The following is a 19,432-nucleotide window of genomic DNA, read 5'->3' on the forward strand; positions in this document are numbered from 1 at the left end:
ATTTCCGGAAAAGGAAATGGAGCTAAAGGAGGTTTGCATAACATTTGTGACTTGTCTGCACTATTACAAACTACACATTCTTATACCACCCTTTCAATTTCTCAATCCATTCCAGGCCACCAATAGTCCTCCTTACCTCTACTTTTACTTTTAACAATTCCCAGATGTCCCCATGATATAAACTTACAATACGTTTTCTTGGGGCCTCTGGATGCAGCCATACAACCCACCTTAAGGGGTCTCTGCACTCCAGAGCCTGAGAGCATAATGCTTCAGCTCAGAGTGCTTTGAGAAGTCGACATGTCTCTCGTGGACTCATGTGCACTGGCCCCAGGAGGCTTAGGCTTAACTTTTTACAATGACCTATGGAGGCTGCTGCACCCCTGTAGCCAGCCAAAACACTCCTTTTGGGTGTGCCCCTGCCCCTCCTTGGGGTAGGCCGTAGTGGAGCTAAATTGCAATTCAAGGCAGATTTCACCTATATGCATAATAATACAGTGAAAGCACTACATATTTTCCAGTAAACCCTGCTGACCTATCTATGAATGCCCTCTAATAGTGTAAGACCTACCCCAAGTCAGCACCAATCCTTGTAGATTCCCTTCTGCACCAGGCTGTGTGTGCGCAGTTACCTGGCTGTGCAAGATGGTAGTTTCATTCGTGCAGGCCGTATGCATGTGCACACGTGATCAAGTGTATGCAGCCCAGTGCCTTTTACTCTAGCTGCACTACAGTGACCTTACCTTAAAAGGTGGACACTCGAGGTAAAAACACTCAGTTCGATTACTGTGAATTTAAAGTGAGTGACATTCAGGTAGTGAGACTCACCCACAATAAAAGTCCAAAAACCAGGTGGTTCTAGTTGAAAAATCCTTCTGGACTAAGTGGGCAGAACCTATGTGCTACAGTGTTTGGGTGATTTACATATAACCGATAAATATGAGTGAAATATTGAGATAGAAAAGGGGTTAGAAAACCTATAGAACTGTACCGTTTGAGATTATTATTGAACTGAGCATGGCGCAACTTTGACAGGAGAGGTAATGAGGCTGATCTGCAAATGAAACAACAGTAAATAATGCCACAAACGGTAATGTAGAGTCAACAATTATGTTGAGAGGTGGTAAATCTTGGGGAACGATATAGTTGACTCAGGAGTTTTTCAAACAGATGTCTTGAGCTGTCCCCTCACACAAGGAGAGGCATAAGTTATTGAAACCACTTACATGCTGCTTTCTCTAGCCAGTACTAACTGAACAATATAAATAATGAACAAAATGCTCATTCTTTAGTTTAATTATACTGTCCCTGTCATATCTATTATTCTCCATTTTTTGAAAAACAATTGTATTTAAGTTTTAATAACGTACATCACAGCCAGTATGTAGGACAAAACTTCCCACCCGCAGCCTTCAGCGCATATAGATCAGCTTCAAGTGAAGTAAGGGCCAAAGCCATAGTAGTCCATCCATTTGCCCCATATCTGGGAGTGTTTCTTTGGACAGCCCCTTGCTGTATATATGGGTTTCTCCATCTGTGCACACAAGTCCATTTCTCTGCGCTATTTAAGGAGGCTGTGTCTGATCTCCACTTTTGTGCTATATCCCATTTGGCCACAATATATGCCAGTCCAGTCAAAGCTCTTCCCCCCCTGGCTATTCCACACCTCATCTAATACTCCTGTGTGGGTGTAAGACTGGTGGGAGTTACCAGTATTCAAGTGAGGGTAATCATGATGTGTTGCCAGTAGGATGCAATGGGGGGGCACCTCTAGACCATATGGTCTAAGTTGGCCCTAGGGCAGGGACATCGGGGGCATTCCGTAGTCGGGTACTCACCAGCACACCAAAGCTGGAGCAGGGTGAAGTAGGTGGTCTGGAGATAGTTAAGCTTTATGTGCCTCAATCTCGCGGATATTGTTGTTTCTCGGGGGCCAGTCACGCCAGAGTCTAGCCAATATCATGGTGCATGAGAGTGCCATGTCGTGAAATGCAGCTCTCAGGCACTGCTTCACCACATTACGAATTTAAGATATATCCGAGCTCAGGCAGAAAACGAATGAAACCCTTCAACTATTTAAGGAAATCAGCAGACTTGGCATCAAAATTCACTAAACAAATGTTTGGAGGTTCACTGCCCATAACTGCATAAAGTGTGGCCCCTGTTTGGATGCAGGAACTGGTAAACTTCTTAGACGCGATTGACTTTTTTTTAAGACTTGTCATGTTGGTTGTATACTGCCTATGTGCCTTTTGGCCACTTGCAAGTGCAGTACAGAAAGTGGAAAGATGAGAGAGAAGGAGGCAATTGTAATGTAATATGGTTCATGTGCAGGTGAAATAACAGGTGTAACATGTTCTAGAATGTATTTCTTGTAAAATAAAATAATATTTTTGTATTTGTCAATTATATGGCTACCCAAATGTTAACTACTCTGCCTACATCAAAATAATCTTAAAAAAAAAAAAAAACGTTCATGTTTCCAAATTAGAATAGTCCACCTTCATCTAAAAGTAGACATGAAGAAATATTACTGTTCAAAATTTAAATAAACACACCGACATAAAGTGTGAGGATGACTTCATAAAAAATACTTATGTGCCTTCACGTTAGCTCTGGAGTCTTTGAAGTAGCTGAAGCTGCAGGCGTGAGAACAGGGACCAAAATCATCATCCACCTGAAGGAGGATTGCCGCGAGTTTGCCACTGAGGATCGAGTAAAAGGTGAGCTGTATCTGATTGTGGAAAGAGCCTTATCATAATCTAGAAGTAGAGCCCCCTTACTCTTGAAAAACCTGCCTATCAGTCATGAAAGGATTTCCAGTCACTTACCGATTAGGGAATCTCTTAAAACTTGTGTTATCTCTTAAGTATTTCCTCTATGCTGCTTTTCTCTCTGCTTGTAACAGAGCCAAAAGATCATTTGCATTCGTGCACTTGACCTAATCCTGATTCAAAATGTGGGAATCCGTGTGCAGAAAATTCACAGATAGTGTAGGTTGGGAAGGTGGTGGTGACCTGCAGAGCGAGATGTTCTCTTTCAACAAAACATTTTGGGATTTTAACACTTTTTTTCGGACTGGTTTCTATTCTGTAGACCTTGAAATGATTAAAAGAAAAAGAGGCACATGTGTCAGTTTTTTAATTTCCAAGGGTGTCTCTCTTTTTGAAAGAAAAAAACCAGAACCTTCCATCATGTTATGCAAATTATTGTCTCTGACCTTAAAATATTTACTAGCACAGCCAGTGCAGTATGAAATATTTACATCATTTTGCACATAATTTACCCTCTTGAATTAAATTGAGAAAGCATCTCTAATTAGATCAATCATAAAGTGGAATGTTAGTCATCATCAAAATACATTTATTTCGGGGTGAAGCCTCATAGAACCCACATAAAAAGTACAGTTATTTACAGCTTAAATTCAATATTTAAATAAAAGTAATAAAACAGATAAAAGCAAATATAGAAATAAAAAAAGATATTTATTGAATAAGGCCCAGTAATGTCAAGAACATTTTGTTTGCAGTGCCTGCCTATACGACTCACCGAATCATCTGTCTTCATCAGTGTTCAGAAAAACACACAAGTTTTGCAAAAGCAATATATAGATGGAATGTTAACTTAATTTCACTTATTTTTTTGTCAGATGTGGTAACAAAGTACAGCAATTTCATCAGTTTCCCCCTCTACCTTAATGGCCGCCGCATAAACACTTTGCAGGTGAGAAACAAGTCCACAACACATAGAAAAACAGGTGGTTGTGTTTCATGAGTGTCTTAACGGGAGCGTGGAGAGCTTGTGTGTAGATATAATTCTGTTTGTATAACATAGTTACAAAGTTCAAGAATAAGGGTTTTGAAAGAGGCAACTATAGGTAGGTGACTATCTAAAGCTGAGCTAAAGGGTGTATTGCAAAAGACGCAGAGCTGCTCTTTAGTCGTCTGAAATTGTGTTTGGATTGGAAAGCTCATAGCCTCATTTTATTCAATACTTATTCACTGTAGTAATTTTCATTGTTTGCCGTTGTAGGCACTCTGGATGATGGACAGTAAAGACATTGGTGAGTGGCAGCATGAAGAGTTCTATCGTTTTATCGCTCAGGCCTACGACAAGCCACGTTACACCTTGCATTACAAGACTGATGCACCTCTCAACATCCGCAGCATATTCTACGTCCCAGAAATGGTGAGGTCTGCTCCTTCTGCGTGCTCTCAATTCTCTCCTTAGGAGACTCTCTCTCTTAGTTTTTTTTTGCATACTGTGGTTTGTTTACAAAACTTTCCTTTCTGTGGCTGATTTTTCTTTCTGCTGTTTATCTTGCTTCCATGGGACGTTCTTGACAGCATTTTACAATAGTTGAAACAAAATGCCCCACATTCTCTATTTAGCTTTGTGCAAATTACTTGTCTTACAATGTATTGCAGTGATCTGCATTTAAAATGGAGGGTTTACTCATGTGCCCACTGCGTCTTCACAACTGAGTTCTTTAATCGGCTCACTTCATTCTCTGTTTCACAGAAACCATCTATGTTTGATGTCAGTCGGGAGCTGGGAGCCAGCGTTGCTCTTTACAGTCGCAAGGTCCTGATCCAGACCAAGGCCACAGATATCCTGCCTAAGTGGCTCCGGTTTCTACGTGGTAAGTTGTAAGGAATAGGTTCATAATCCCACCTTACACCTTGGAGAATGTTTTGTTTTGTTCAGTAGTTCTTTTAGCACGGACCAATCCAAGAGGACTTCAGGGCGTCTTATATAGTAAACATAGATAAATAGGACAGGTTATATGTTGACTGAGCTAATTCTGAATATATGCATTTTGCCTTTTGGGAATAATTATTAGCATCTATCAATGCAGTCAGAGGATACTAGACATTGTATGTATGACCAAGGTATCCTCCAGAGGAGTGAATTGTTAAAAAGTCACCATATGGAAATTATGCTCAATCATTGTGCTATTTAAATCTACCTTGAAGGCGGAATGAAAAATAGTTTGCAGGTTAGGGAGCTACTGATTGTCTGAGTACATACTGAGAAAGACTGCCCTGAAGAACCCTTTCTCATAAAGCAGTCACAATTCTGTGTTAATTGGTCTTGTTTCTCTGAAATGAAACTCCCTTTCTGATGGGGGAGTGATGCATCATACACCATCTATAATCCTTGCTATTTGCATTACGTCTCTTCCGATAATTCTACTGTCAGACACTACACAACATCTTTCTGAACAAGCACAGGAAAAGCCAACATCTCTCACTCTCAGACCTCCACAATTGTGTCAATTCCTGCTGCATAGCTCCCAACCATCCTATATTTTCTTGATGCTTCAGAGTTGTGGAATTTAATACAATATCTACTTGTCCATGGGACAGGTTGCTTCATAAATCTACTTGACCTGTAAAAAAAATTCTACTTGTCCTTTTGGTGCCATGTAGCGCAGTAAGAGCTTATGACAGTAATATCATTATATAAGCGCTCTGATAATACCCTTTCTGGTTATTCCAGGGCTAATAGGGCTTGATCACTAGCAACTTCCTTAATTTGCCACCTTTCCGCAGATCTTCATACTGGGGCTGGAGGTAGCGCTAAGCAATAGTTCCAGGGTTGGAATGCCCTTTGGAGTCTGTGTAAATCTACTAACATGCATGTTTAAAGAGTTTCTCCAGCTCTTCTCTACTCATTTCCCATGCTGAGAAAATTTGAAATTTACTCCTGACAAGAGTCAGAAGTAAAACTTCTTCCAGGGTTGGGGGGAAAAAGTGGTTAAAGAGAAAGTGAACTTGTAAACGCTCAACAGATTTTTGTATGAGGAAATCTACACCCGCAGATTTGCTGGTGCTAAAGTACAGTAAAAAATTATTTTCTAGGAGTACGGTTTCCTGGTCTACTTCTGTAAATTCTTGTGAATTCATGAAATAAGCAAATCTGCACTAATGCAAAGACCTATACAGTGGGTGCACTTTTGTGACTTTCTTTAAGAATTGGCTCCTAATTAGGTCTGACGTTAACCAAGACCTTTTGTTTTATTAAAATTCTATCTATCTATCTATCGATCGATCGGCTGGCTTCACTGTGACTGATCCTATTTGCAGAACCTGCTTCTACTCATCACCTGGATACCCTTAAGGGTGACAAGTTCTGTGCTGTACAAATCCATGTTACATTACATTACAATTATCACAATCTGCTCTTTCACAAGGAGCATATCGGCACACAAAGTAGTTTTGTTCAGTGCCAAGAACTACTGAAGCAATGTGTGCTTTTTGGGAACAAAAAATTATTTTGCTTTTTACTAATATTTGTGGCCCAAGAGCCCTCACAACAATAAAGTTTTAGAAAAGCCATGTCGAAACAAGACACACATTGATAAAACCAAAAGACTGACCACCAATGTCCGACCTTTTGGCTTTGCCAGTGCTTGTTTATATTCATGTTTTCTATAGTCTTGATGAAACTGGTTACACTGACTTTCCATTATGAATATTTTTGGGAAATACTAGCATCCATCAAGACATTTTACTATATGATGCTTCAAAGAAATGGTTCCTAAAATTTCACAGTAGTATAGCAAAACCTTTTTATTCTTTTTTTTTTTTTTTTTTTTTTTTTGTGAACATTTTATTTTGAAAGCAAAAAATCATCAATATTTCTTTCAAGCTTCTGCAAATATTTGCATTTAATCAGAGAGCATTCTGGGGGCATTACGCATCACCTCATATTTTTAAACATGTAAACGTGTTTACACATTTTTTTGCTGGAACCACGGTTAGTAGTACAGTCTGAGCTTACAGCATATATTTAGAACGCTCACCCTAATAATAAAAGCTTGGTGTTAATCAACCATAAATACAAGTTCGAGCAGCATCAATATATAGACACAAATATGACCTCAACCGCAGAACATTCCTTTCCCTGCTCAGTAATGTGGTACTGTAAATTGGCATCCAAAGGGTTCGTGCTACAGGGGGTTGGGCCTATGTGCTCCTATGATAAAATAAACCTGAAAACCTGTTCTTGACCCCAAACAATACGTCCTGGGCATTGGGCTATAGGAATTCCACACCCCTGATGCTTCTATTTGAAATTTCAATTGAAATGCATTTGACCGAACAGATACTTTGGAGACTCACAGATGGAAAATTGTAATTATGTAATTAAAAGTAGGTTTAAAATGCAAACTGGTGTGTCTAATAAGGGTATCTGTAGACGTGTGTCCTGTGAATCATGTGCATTATGCCCCTTACCTCACTCATTTGTGCTACAGCTTGTCACATAACTGTCAACCTTTCAAAGTTTTTGTGAAGGTTCTCTGGTTTATAGAGATGTACTGCAAAGCTGCTATGCTGAATGAAGTGATTGCAGTCAACAGACCTTTGTTTCACCAGATTATGCATAATTTCAATAGAAGATCGTAGCTGCAGGTAGCTTCTCGTATGCTAAGGCTGACAGTTATAGGAGCTTAGAATCATTATGTTATCATTTCTTTTTAGACAGAGGCACAGGTTTGTAAAGTGATATGTCATGGTTCACAAAATAAAGTTGTGAAACTAAAATTGTCACTAAGGGGCTCATTATGAGTCTGGTGGTCCAAGGAGCGCCGGGCTCGTGGTTGTGGTCAGACCGCTGCACTCCAGGCTGTCGGATTGCCACATTCGGACCGCCAGGGGACCTCCATGGCCACCAGGAACATGGTTCCAGACACTGATGGCGGTCGGAGTCGTGGTCAGCTGTTCATGGGTTCAGTTTCCACCAGCCTTTTCATGGTGGGGGCACCACCATGAAAAGGCTGGCAGAAAAACAGTGCAGGGATCCACAGGGGGGGCCCTGCACTGCCCATGGCATGAGCAGTGCAGGCCCCCCCCGCCCATCACCCTTGGAATGCACACGGTCTGCTTTGGGGACAGTATGCATTCCGGTGGTGCCGGTGTGCTACGATATTGGCCTCTGCTCCCTTAAGTGAGCCAAGACCAATACCATAGCACTGTTCCTGGCGGGCTGACCCATGTGAACGTCTTCATATGATGTTCCCACTGGTCAGCTCAGTGGAAACATTGTAATACAGCGGGGGTGAGGCAGGTGGGTTGACCTCTGCCTTGTCCGTGCAAGTTTGGCAGTCAGCTCATCCGACCGCCAATCTCGTAATGAGCCCCTAAGTGCTGCTGATTTCAAAATAGAGAACATAGCCATCATAACGCATCCCCTTCTGTATGGTCACTAATACCAATCCACAGCCTTCAGCACAGGTGCGCAAGGTGGAAACCATTTGAGAATTTACAGAACATTAGTGGTAAATTACAATAGAATCACAAAGAGATGGATGAAAATATTCAATTAATCTCAGCCACTGGAGATTGCTCAGGGACGTATTCCACTCCGTAATTTTTCAACAACCATGCAACTGTAAACAGAGTCCTGCCTTAAATCAGAACTGACTATGCTCCTTATGGGAACAGTCAAACTGAACTTCGAGGCGAGACTCCTACATTTGCTATTTTTCTTTGTATATGACTTCCTGTTCATATTTAAGTTCTGTAAAAAATAAATAAATAAAAAATCCTTAACACTTATTTTTCAATATCTTTGCAAGAAGTGTTCACTCTGAAATAGCAAATGTTTTATTTGAGCATTATTTGTAGATAATGTATTGAAAATCAAAGTAACTTTTTTTTTTTTCACAAATCAGTTGACTTATTAAAAAAACAAAAAAATTCTCCCAACCACTCTTTCTCTCATAGACAACCCTGCACATGCCCACCATTTTATCTAAGCTGGTTTTTTATATTGTGGTTCCCCAGGAAATGTAACTCTTCCTTTTTTTCCAAAACCTATCCTTCCCATAACTGAACTTCCTGTGGAGGCACATCTGTAGTAGAGGCAGTAAGTACCATTATCCATTGCAAGCCATGCCTCTAGACTACCTTTAAGTATTTGATGGGTTTTGCACTGGTCTGCTAAGTGGCTTCTCTCCACTACACCTATGTTTGACAAAATAGTGTCACTGAGGTGCCTGGTCTGCAGACAGAATCATGGTGCCTGTCTGCTTGTGCACATGTAAATGTAGGAAAAATAAATAAATTTGACTTAGTACTGCTGATATCTCCATGGCCATATACTTTGAGAACTTGGTTGCTTTCCATCTGGGCTCTGTTCTGCGGCTGCTTTTATGCATCACTCCCATAGTCCAAAGAGTTTCCTTATCATTGTTCATGTTGTAAATATTGTTTCGTAGCCGTGTTGCACATGAAGTCACTTAATACACTTCTAAAAATGGATCCTGACAGACAAATGCAAATCTTTTTTCTTCTTTAGCATATCTTAGCAACTGTAATAACACCTTTCTCTTTAGCCTGAATCCCACAGTACGTTATGTTGGACAGCATAATGTTCAAGCTGGGCTGGAAGACTTAATAGCCTGCATGTTCTGCCTCTAACTTAATAGATTTCTTTAAAACTTTTTATTGTTTTAATCCCTGTACACAATATATTTTTTTAAATGCATGTTCCTCAATGACATTTACACTCAGTTCTCCAAAGATACTTTTCCTTAATTATGACAGTCTTTTGAGTAGGGCACGTATTCTCCCACACAAAGCCCTTTCCAGGTCAGGTGCTTTCTCCCATGGCTTGCTGAAAGCATTTTCTCTTCCTTAGGGTTTCCTTAATAAATCCGGACTGTTCTCCTGTTTCATTTCTAATGACAAATGTCCATAGCTGCACCAGTGATCCCAAATATTTTCCTGTTTCTTTGAGCAGTCTGAACTTTTTAGACATACCTTTCAGCTAACATACACTAATCAATATGCAAAACATCATTTCATATAATTCAAAATGTCAGTGCGTCACCTGAGTAAGGCAGAGCCACGTTGTGCTGTTATTAGCCCCTGTCACTAAGCATCCGTGTTTACTGTGCTAATGGTTTTATTTTTCATGTTCCCATCATGTAAGAGGAGTGGTCTCTAGTATTGCACTGGGACAGCCACCAACCCTAGTCTCAAACGTCTTCCCTGCTTAGAGCAGAGGCATACTTTATTTAAAAAAACAGGTTGGCTACAGCCCCCAAATCAAAGATCTGTATTTATCCTCTCTATTCTCTGTAACATTCTTCTGGTGCAGTAAACCCTATGTAGTAGTAATCTGTTTCAGTCTGAAACCTGCAGTGATAGCAGTCACCAGTGAGTGTTGTGGGGTTCCCACCAGTCCTAGCCTCATGTTTAACTGGTTACAAAAAGATCCAGTCTTGTGTGCACATAGAAAAGAGTTAGCCTTTCATAGTTTGTGGTGTTCTTCTACTTCCAACCTCCTTTTAAATCTTGGAAACGGAGAGGACCCTGCCCATTCCCCTTTTCTTTTCATCCGACCCAAAGAGAGAAAGTCCATCAGCTGCTGCCCATAAGTGAGAGACTTGGTTGAAACAGTTGTTTTGTAATAGCCATAATATTTCAGGGCATCAGCCATCTTAGAAAAAAAAACGGAATTCAATTCTTAGTTAATAGACAAGAAATTAAATTGGAAAAGACTGAACACACTAAAAGAGATGTTCTTATGTCATACAATAGATAAATAACATATTGATAACATCTGCTTGTGCCTTTCGTTCAAAGGTGAATTCATAATTACATTATCCATGATAGCCGAAGTAGATTTTGATAACATTTTGAATTGGTTTAAGGTAAATCAATCTCCACCATTTTTGCCTTACCTAATCTTGGGTACTGCTATAGACTCTAAGGACTATTAATTTTGCACATTCAATCAGTCTTTAGACAAGACAAAAGGATGGAATTTGGGGATAAGGACAAGCCAAAATCTTTGGAGGCTGTATCTGAAACATTTTCCTTGAAACAAAAGTGTAAAATAAGCCAAAATATTAAAATATATTTATTTGTTGTTTTAAAGGTGTTGTGGACAGTGAAGACATCCCCCTGAATCTTAGCAGGGAGTTACTTCAGGAGAGCACATTGATCAGGTGAGTGGAATCAACAGCTAATAGGAATATCACTGGATTGTGTGAGGAAGATCAAAGATGGAAAGGAGATGGAGATAGTGGTATGGTGGTAGAGGCCATCATTATAGGCAGTCCTGGTATGATGTCATGCAGGTGCTTTATGGGGGACTGCATGTCACATCAGGAATATTGTATGCTGCTAGACTCTGTTGAGAAAATTGATTAGTAGTGTGGTCTTGAAATGTATGGTTCCAGGCAATAAAGGTTGTTGGCACACAATGTATCGTTATGATGGCAATAAGGTAATGTGAGGTAGAGGCATTCAGTAGCAGACACTGGCATTGAGACAAGTTGTGATTTTGGCTTAATAGCATATTGTAGGAAGTTGGCTCTGTAGGCACTATTTCAAAGTAAGGAATAGTATGCACAGAGTCCAAGGGTTCCCCTTAGAGGTAAGATAGTGGCAAAAAGAGATAATACTAATGCTCTATTTTGTGGTAGTGTGGTCGAGCAGTAGGCTTATCAAAGGAGTAGTGTTAAGCATTTGTTGTACATACACACAGGCAATAAATGAGGAACACACACTCAGAGACAAATCCAGCCAATAGGTTTTGTTATAGAAAGGTATCTTTTCTTAGTTTATTTTAAGAACCACAGGTTCAAATTCTACATGTAATATCTCATTTGAAAGGTATTGCAGGTAAGTACTTTAGGAACTTTGAATCATTACATTAGCATGTATACTTTTTACATAAAACACAATAAGCTGTTTTAAAAGTGGACACAGTGCAATTTTCACAGTTCCTGGGGGAGGTAAGTTTTTGTTAGTTTTGTCAGGTAAGTAAATCGCTTACAAGTCTCAGGTTTGGGTCCAAGGTAGCCCACCGTTGGGGGTTCAGAGCAACCCCAAAGTTACCACACCAGCAGCTCAGGGCCGGTCAGGTGCAGAGGTCAAAGAGGTGCCCAAAACACACAGGCTGCAATGGAGAGAAGGGGGTGCCCCGGTTCCGGTCTGCCAGCAGGTAAGTACCCGCATCTTCGGAGGGCAGACAAGGGGGTTTTGTAGGGCACCGGGGGGGACACAAGTCAGCACAAAAAGTACACCCTCAGCAGCGCGGGGGCGGCCGGGTGCAGTGTGCAAACACGCGTCGGGTTTTCAATGGTTTTCAATGAGAGATCAAGGGATCTCTTCAGCGTCGCAGGCAGGCAAGGGGGGGGCTCCTCGGGGTAGCCACCACCTGGGCAAGGGAGAGGGCCTCCTGGGGGTCACTCCTGCACAGGAGTTCCGTTCCTTTAGGTGCTGGAGGCTGCGGGTGCAGGGTCTTTTCCAGCTGTCGGGAAATGGAGTTCAGGCAGTCGCGGTCAGGGGGAGCCTCGGGATTCCCTCTGCAGGCGTCGCTGTGGGGGCTCAGGGGGGACAACTTTGGGTACTCACGGTCTCGGAGTCGCCGGAGGGTCCTCCCTGAGGTGTTGGTTCTCCACCAGTCGAGTCGGGGTTGCCGGGTGCAATTTTGCAAGTCTCACGCGTCTTGCGGGGAGTTGCAGGGGTCTTTAAATCTGCTCCTTTGAAACAAAGTTGCAGTTCTTTTGGAGCAGTGCCGCTGTCCTCGGGAGTTTCTTGTCTTTCTTGAAGCAGGGCAGTCCTCAGAGGATTCAGAGGTCGCTGGTCCCTTGGAAAGCGTCGCTGGAGCAGGGTTCTTTGGAAGGCAGGAGACAGGCCGGTAGGACTGGGGCCAAAGCAGTTGGTGTCTTCTGTTCTTCCTCTGCAGGGGTTTGTCAGCTCGGCAGTCTTCTTCTTCTTGTAGTTTCAGGAATCTAAATTCTTAGGTTCAGGGAAGCCCTTAAATACTAAATTTAAGGGCGTGTTTAGGTCTGGGGGGTTAGTAGCCAATGGCTACTAGCCCGAGGGTGGGTACACCCTCTTTGTGCCTCCTCCCAAGGGGAGGGGGTCACATTCCTATCCCTATTGGGGGAATCCTCCTTCTACAAGATGGAGGATTTCTAAAAGTCAGAGTCACCTCAGCTCAGGGCATCTTAGGGGCTGTCCTGACTGGCCAGTGACTCCTCCTTGTTTTTCTCATTATCTCTCCTGGACTTGCCGCCAAAAGTGGGGGCTGTGTCCAGGGGGCGGGCATCTCCACTAGCTGGAGTGCCCTGGGGCATTGTAACACGAAGCTTGAGCCTTTGAAGCTCACTGCTAGGTGTTACAGTTCCTGCAGGGGGGAGGTGTGAAGCACCTCCACCCAGAGCAGGCTTTGTTTCTGTCCTCAGAGAGCACAAAGGCTCTCACCGCATGAGGTCAGACACTCGTCTCTCAGCAGCAGACTGGCACAGACCAGTCAGTCCTGCACTGAACAATTGGGTAAAATACAGGGGGTATCTCTAAGATGCCCTCTGTGTGCATTTTTTAATAAATCCAACACTGGCATCAGTGTGGGTTTATTATTCTGAGAAGTTTGATACCAAACTTCCCAGTATTCAGTGTAGCCATTATGGAGCTGTGGAGTTCGTTTTTGACAGACTCCCAGCCCATATACTCTTATGGCTACCCTGCACTTACAATGTCTAAGGTTTTGCTTAGACACTGTAGGGGCATAGTGCTCATGCACATATGCCCTCACCTGTGGTATAGTGCACCCTGCCTTAGGGCTGTAAGGCCTACTAAAGGGGTGACTTACCTATGCCACAGGCAGTGGGAGGTTGGCATGGCACCCTGAGGGGAGTGCCATGTCGACTTAGTCATTTTCTCCCCATCAGCACACACAAGCTGGCAAGCATTGTGTCTGTGCTGAGTGAGGGGTCCCTAGGGTGGCATAAGACATGCTGCAGCCCTTAGAGACCTTCCCTGGCATCAGGGCCCTTGGTACCAGGGGTACCAGTTACAAGGGACTTACCTAGGTGCCAGGGTTGTGCCAATTGTGGAAACAATGGTACATTTTAGGTGAAAGAACACTGGTGCTGGGGCCTGGTTAGCAGGGTCCCAGCACACTTCTCAGTCAAGTCAGCATCAGTATCAGGCAAAAAGTGGGGGGTAACTGCAACAGGGAGCCATTTCTTTACACATATCAACATTGTAGTAGGGAGATGGTGATGACTAGATACCGGTAAAACACAAATGTAGGCTTTCAGGCATCATGGCAGTCATATTGAAGCAAAGAGAGATCCCCATATCTTCGCTGCCATAGGTTATCTGAATAAGTAGGTTTTCAATGCCTTTCTGGTCTGAATAGATATTGGAACTGTATTCCACAGTTGTGGTGCCAACAGAGAAAAAGCTCTGCAGCCAGGTTTTGTACATTTTACTTTGGAGACATATAACAGATGTACACTGTCTGACCTCAGATTTCTAGTGCCTTGCTTTTGTTTTGTTTTTTTGTTTTTTTTGGGCAAAGAATTGTTCTTCACCAATACGTAATCCTTTTTAAACTTTGTGTTTCTCCGCTGGAAGCTAGTGAAGAGCTCTTCACGTTCCTGGAACAGTATCACTTTTACCCAGCTTGAAAATTGCTATAACTACAACGTTTTGCACTTTTGAAGCTTAATAATATGCCTTACTGCCATACCAAGTAACATTAATTTGCATACTGTAATTGTGAATTCATTGCAACATTATCCACAGTAGCTTTTCTGTCTTTGGGATGAATGAAAAGATTTTACAGGGTAAACTCAATTGCAGAACACATGTAGAGAAATCAGAAAGTCAAGGTGTTTGCTCTTCTCTGCAGCAACAGGTGGGCTGCTAAGCTTCTGCAGCCACAAGGATGGAGACCCAGGACTGATATTCCCAAAAGTGATCCCCTCTGATTTTGGTGGGTTAAGTCTAAGCAAGTTGTGGCTCACCCGGTGTTTCTGTGCCAAAAATCAATTAATGGACCGATTAAATTATCACTCATCTTATCTGGGATATATTTTGGGGATCATCTGCATACAATAATATTTTAAAACCAAAACGTTTAACTGTATGTATGTATGTATATGTATATATATATAATATGTTCGATGGCATGTGTAGCTCCAGATACACATGCTGTGCATTATCCTGCCATCTAGTGTTGGGCTCGGAGTGTTACAAGTTGTTTTTCTTCGAAGAAGTCTTTTCGAGTCACGAGATCGAGGGACTCCTCCCCTTTCGGCTTCATTGCGCATGGGCGTCGACTCCATCTTAGATTGTTTTCTTTCCGCCATTGGGTTCGGACGTGTTCCTCTTCGCTCCGTGTTTCGGTTCGGAAAGTTAGTTAAATCTTGGAAAATTCGACGGTATTGTTTGCGTTCGGTATCGGGTTCGTAATAGCAGATCGACACTGAAGAAAAGAAGAGCTCTGGTAGCCCTTGGGGCTTCCACTCCCCGGCGGGGCCTCGTCAGCCCGACCGCGTGCGTCTTCTAGGCCCATGGAACGGACCCCATTCCGCTTCTGCCCCGAATGCCACAATAAGTATCCTTATACAGACCAGCATTTGGTCTGTAATTTGTGTTTGTCCCCCGAACACAAAGAGGATACCTGCGAGGCCTGTCGGGCATTTCGATTGAAGAAGACGCTACAGGACCGGAGAGCTCGAAGGCTTGAAATGGCGTCGACGCCGGCAGGACACCACGACGTCGAAGAAGAGGAGACTTTCTCCATTCCTGATTCGGATGAGGCCGAAAGTGAGCAGCCGGCGAGGCAACAACCCGTGAGTAAAACTGCCCCGGCCAAAACTCACACAAAGATAATGAAAGCCCAGGGGACGCCACCGCTGGCAGGCCATGGCTTAACCCGTAAGCACGGTGACCAACCATCGGCACCGAAAAAGGGCACACACGTGTCGAAGACATCCGACTCCGGTCGAGATACCGGCACAGAGTATACTCTGCACCGAGATACTGGCTCCGACCAAACTCGGCACCGAGATATCGGCACCCTGAAACCGAAAAAGGTGGCTTTGGAGACGAAAAGACTGCGGAAAAGGTTCCGGTGCTGAAACACCCAGCCTCGGAGCCGAAACAGAGCTCCTATTCAGAAGAACAAGGCCTTTCATCACAACTACAAGGCCATAAATTTGGACAAGAATTAGAGATGGGAGAGACAGACTATACACAAAGAAGGCTCCATATTCAGAAGGACACAGGGAAAATAAGAACTCTTCCCCCAATTAAAATGAAACGGAAACTCGCTTTCCAAGAAACAGAAAAACAGCCAAAAGCAAAAGTGGCTAAAGAAAAAACTCCTCCACGTTTTTCGCCACAGCACTCACCACAACTGCCACGAATTGCAACACCCCCAATGATGCAATCACCAACGCACACAGGGATGAGCCAGGATGACCCAGATGCATGGGCTCTATATGATGCACCAGTATCTGACAATAGTCCGGATTGCTAGCCGGCTAGACCATCGCCACCAGAAGACAGTACTGCTTACATGCAGGTGGTGTCCAGAGCAGCTACTTTTCACAATGTAGCACTGCATGCAGAACCTATAGAGGATGACTTTTTATTCAATACCCTGTCATCAACACATAGCCAATACCAGAGTCTGCCTATGTTACCAGGCATGTTAAAACACGCGAAACAGGTGTTTCAAGACCCCGTCAAAGGCAGAGCCATCACACCTAGGGTGGAGAAGAAATACAAACCTCCCCCTACGGACCCTGTGTACATCACGCAACAACTAACAGCTGACTCGGTGGTAGTAGGGGCAGCCCGGAAAAGGGCAAACTCACAGACTTCTGGGGATGCACCACCACCCGACAAAGAAAGTCGAAAGTTTGAGGCAGCAGGAAAAAGGGTTGCAGCACAAGCAGCCAATCAATGGCGTATTGCCAATTCCCAAGCTTTATTGGCAAGATATGACAGGGCTCATTGGGACGAAATGCAGCATTTCATTGAACATCTTCCCAAAGAGTTTCAAAAGCGTGCACAACAAGTGGTGGAGGAGGGCCAAAGTATCTCCAACAACCAGATACGATCGGCCATGGACGCAGTGGACACAGCTGCCAGAACAGTGAACACGGCGGTCACCATTCGGAGACACGCATGGCTATGCACCTCCGGATTTAAGCCAGCGATCCAGCAGGCTGTGCTTAATATGCCTTTTAATGGACAACAGTTGTTTGGGCCGGAGGTGGATACAGCTACAGAAAAGCTAAAGAAAGATACGGACACTGCCAAAGCCATGGGCGCGTGTAGGAAGTTGGCTCTGTATGTGCTATTTCAAAGTAAGGAATAGCATGCACAGAGTCCAAGGGTTCCCCTTAGAGGTAAAATAGTGGTAAAAAATAGATAATACTAATGCTCTATTTTGTGGTAGTGTGGTCGAGCAGTAGGCTTATCCAAGGAGTAGTGTTAAGCATTTGTTGTACATACACATAGACAATAAATGAGGTACACACACTCAGAGACAAATCCAGCCAATAGGTTTTGTTATAGAAAAATATCTTTTCTTAGTTTATTTTAAGAACCACAGGTTCAAATTCTACATGTAATATCTCATTCGAAAGGTATTGCAGGTAAGTACTTTAGGAACTTTAAATCATAAAAATTGCATGTATACTTTTCAAGTTATTGACAAATAGCTGTTTTAAAAGTGGACACTTAGTGCAATTTTCACAGTTCCTAGGGGAGGTAAGTATTTGTTAGGTTAACCAGGTAAGTAAGACACTTACAGGGCTTAGTTCTTGGTCCAAGGTAGCCCACCGTTGGGGGTTCAGAGCAACCCCAAAGTCACCACACCAGCAGCTCAGGGCCGGTCAGGTGCAGAGTTCAAAGTGGTGCCCAAAACGCATAGGCTAGAATGGAGAGAAGGGGGTGCCCCGGTTCCGGTCTGCTTGCAGGTAAGTACACACGTCTTCGGAGGGCAGACCAGGGGGGGTTTTGTAGGGCACCGGGGGGGGGACACAAGCCCACACAGAAATTTCACCCTCAGCAGCGCGGGGGCGGCCGGGTGCAGTGTAGAAACAAGCGTCGGGTTTGTAATGGAAGTCAATGGGAGATCTAGGGATCTCTTCAGCGCTGCAGGCAGGCAAGGGGGGGGTTCCTCGGGGAAACCTCCACTTGGTCAAGGGAGAGGGACTCCTGGGGGTCACTCCTCCAGTGAAAGTCCGGTCCTTCAGGTCCTGGGGGCTGCGGGTGCAGGGTCTCTCCCAGGTGTCGGGACTTAGGATTCAAAGAGTCGCGGTCAGGGGAAGCCTCGGGATTCCCTCTGCAGGCGGCGCTGTGGGGGCTCAGGGGGGACAGGTTTTTGTACTCACAGTCTTAGAGTAGTCCTGGGGTCCCTCCTGAGGTGTTGGATCGCCACCAGCCGAGTCGGGGTCGCCGGGTGCAGTGTTGCAAGTCTCACGCTTCTTGCGGGGAGCTTGCAGGGTTCTTTAAAGCTGCTGGAAACAAAGTTGCAGCTTTTCTTGGAGCAGGTCCGCTGTCCTCGGGAGTTTCTTGTCTTTTCGAAGCAGGGGCAGTCCTCAGAGGATGTCGAGGTCGCTGGTCCCTTTGGAAGGCGTCGCTGGAGCAGGATCTTTGGAAGGCAGGAGACAGGCCGGTGAGTTTCTGGAGCCAAGGCAGTTGTCGTCTTCTGGTCTTCCTCTGCAGGGGTTTTCAGCTAGGCAGTCCTTCTTCTTGTTGTTGCAGGAATCTAATTTTCTAGGGTTCAGGGTAGCCCTTAAATACTAATTTTAAGGGCGTGTTTAGGTCTGGGGGGTTAGTAGCCAATGGCTACGAGCCCTGAGGGTGGGTACACCCTCTTTGTGCCTCCTCCCAAGGGGAGGGGGTCACAATCCTAACCCTATTGGGGGAATCCTCCGTCTGCAAGATGGAGGATTTCTAAAAGTTAGAGTCACCTCAGCTCAGGACACCTTAGGGGCTGTCCTGACTGGCCAGTGACTCCTCCTTGTTGCTTTCTTTGTTCCCTCCAGCCTTGCCGCCAAAAGTGGGGGCCGTGGCCGGAGGGGGCGGGCAACTCCACTAAGCTGGAGTGCCCTGCTGGGCTGTGACAAAGGGGTGAGCCTTTGAGGCTCACCGCCAGGTGTCACAGCTCCTGCCTGGGGGAGGTGTTAGCATCTCCACCCAGTGCAGGCTTTGTTACTGGCCTCAGAGTGACAAAGGCACTCTCCCCATGGGGCCAGCAACATGTCTCTGGTGTGGCAGGCTGCTGGAACTAGTCAGCCTACACAGACAGTCGGTTAAGTTTCAGGGGGCACCTCTAAGGTGCCCTCTGTGGTGTATTTTACAATAAAATGTACACTGGCATCAGTGTGCATTTATTGTGCTGAGAAGTTTGATACCAAACTTCCCAGTTTTCAGTGTAGCCATTATGGTGCTGTGGAGTTCGTGTTTGACAGACTCCCAGACCATATACTCTTATGGCTACCCTGCACTTACAATGTCTAAGGTTTTGTTTAGACACTGTAGGGGTACCATGCTCATGCACTGGTACCCTCACCTATGGTATAGTGCACCCTGCCTTAGGGCTGTAAGGCCTGCTAGAGGGGTGTCTTACCTATACTGCATAGGCAGTGAGA

General features: G+C 44.1%; 1 protein-coding gene across 1 annotated transcript in view; it reads left to right on the plus strand.

Moving 5' to 3' along the window:
- Window positions 1-19,432, plus strand: part of TRAP1 (TNF receptor associated protein 1) — a 209,134-nt gene that overhangs the window by 69,568 nt on the left and 120,134 nt on the right. The window contains exons 7-11 of the mRNA XM_069210470.1: window positions 2,614-2,723; window positions 3,650-3,723; window positions 4,033-4,188; window positions 4,522-4,642; window positions 10,894-10,963. Of these exons, the coding sequence (XP_069066571.1) occupies window positions 2,614-2,723; window positions 3,650-3,723; window positions 4,033-4,188; window positions 4,522-4,642; window positions 10,894-10,963 (531 nt within the window). The remainder of the gene's footprint in view (window positions 1-2,613; window positions 2,724-3,649; window positions 3,724-4,032; window positions 4,189-4,521; window positions 4,643-10,893; window positions 10,964-19,432) is intronic.

Source organism: Pleurodeles waltl, chromosome 10, assembly GCF_031143425.1.
Source record: "Pleurodeles waltl isolate 20211129_DDA chromosome 10, aPleWal1.hap1.20221129, whole genome shotgun sequence".
Classification (NCBI taxonomy): domain Eukaryota; kingdom Metazoa; phylum Chordata; class Amphibia; order Caudata; family Salamandridae; genus Pleurodeles; species Pleurodeles waltl.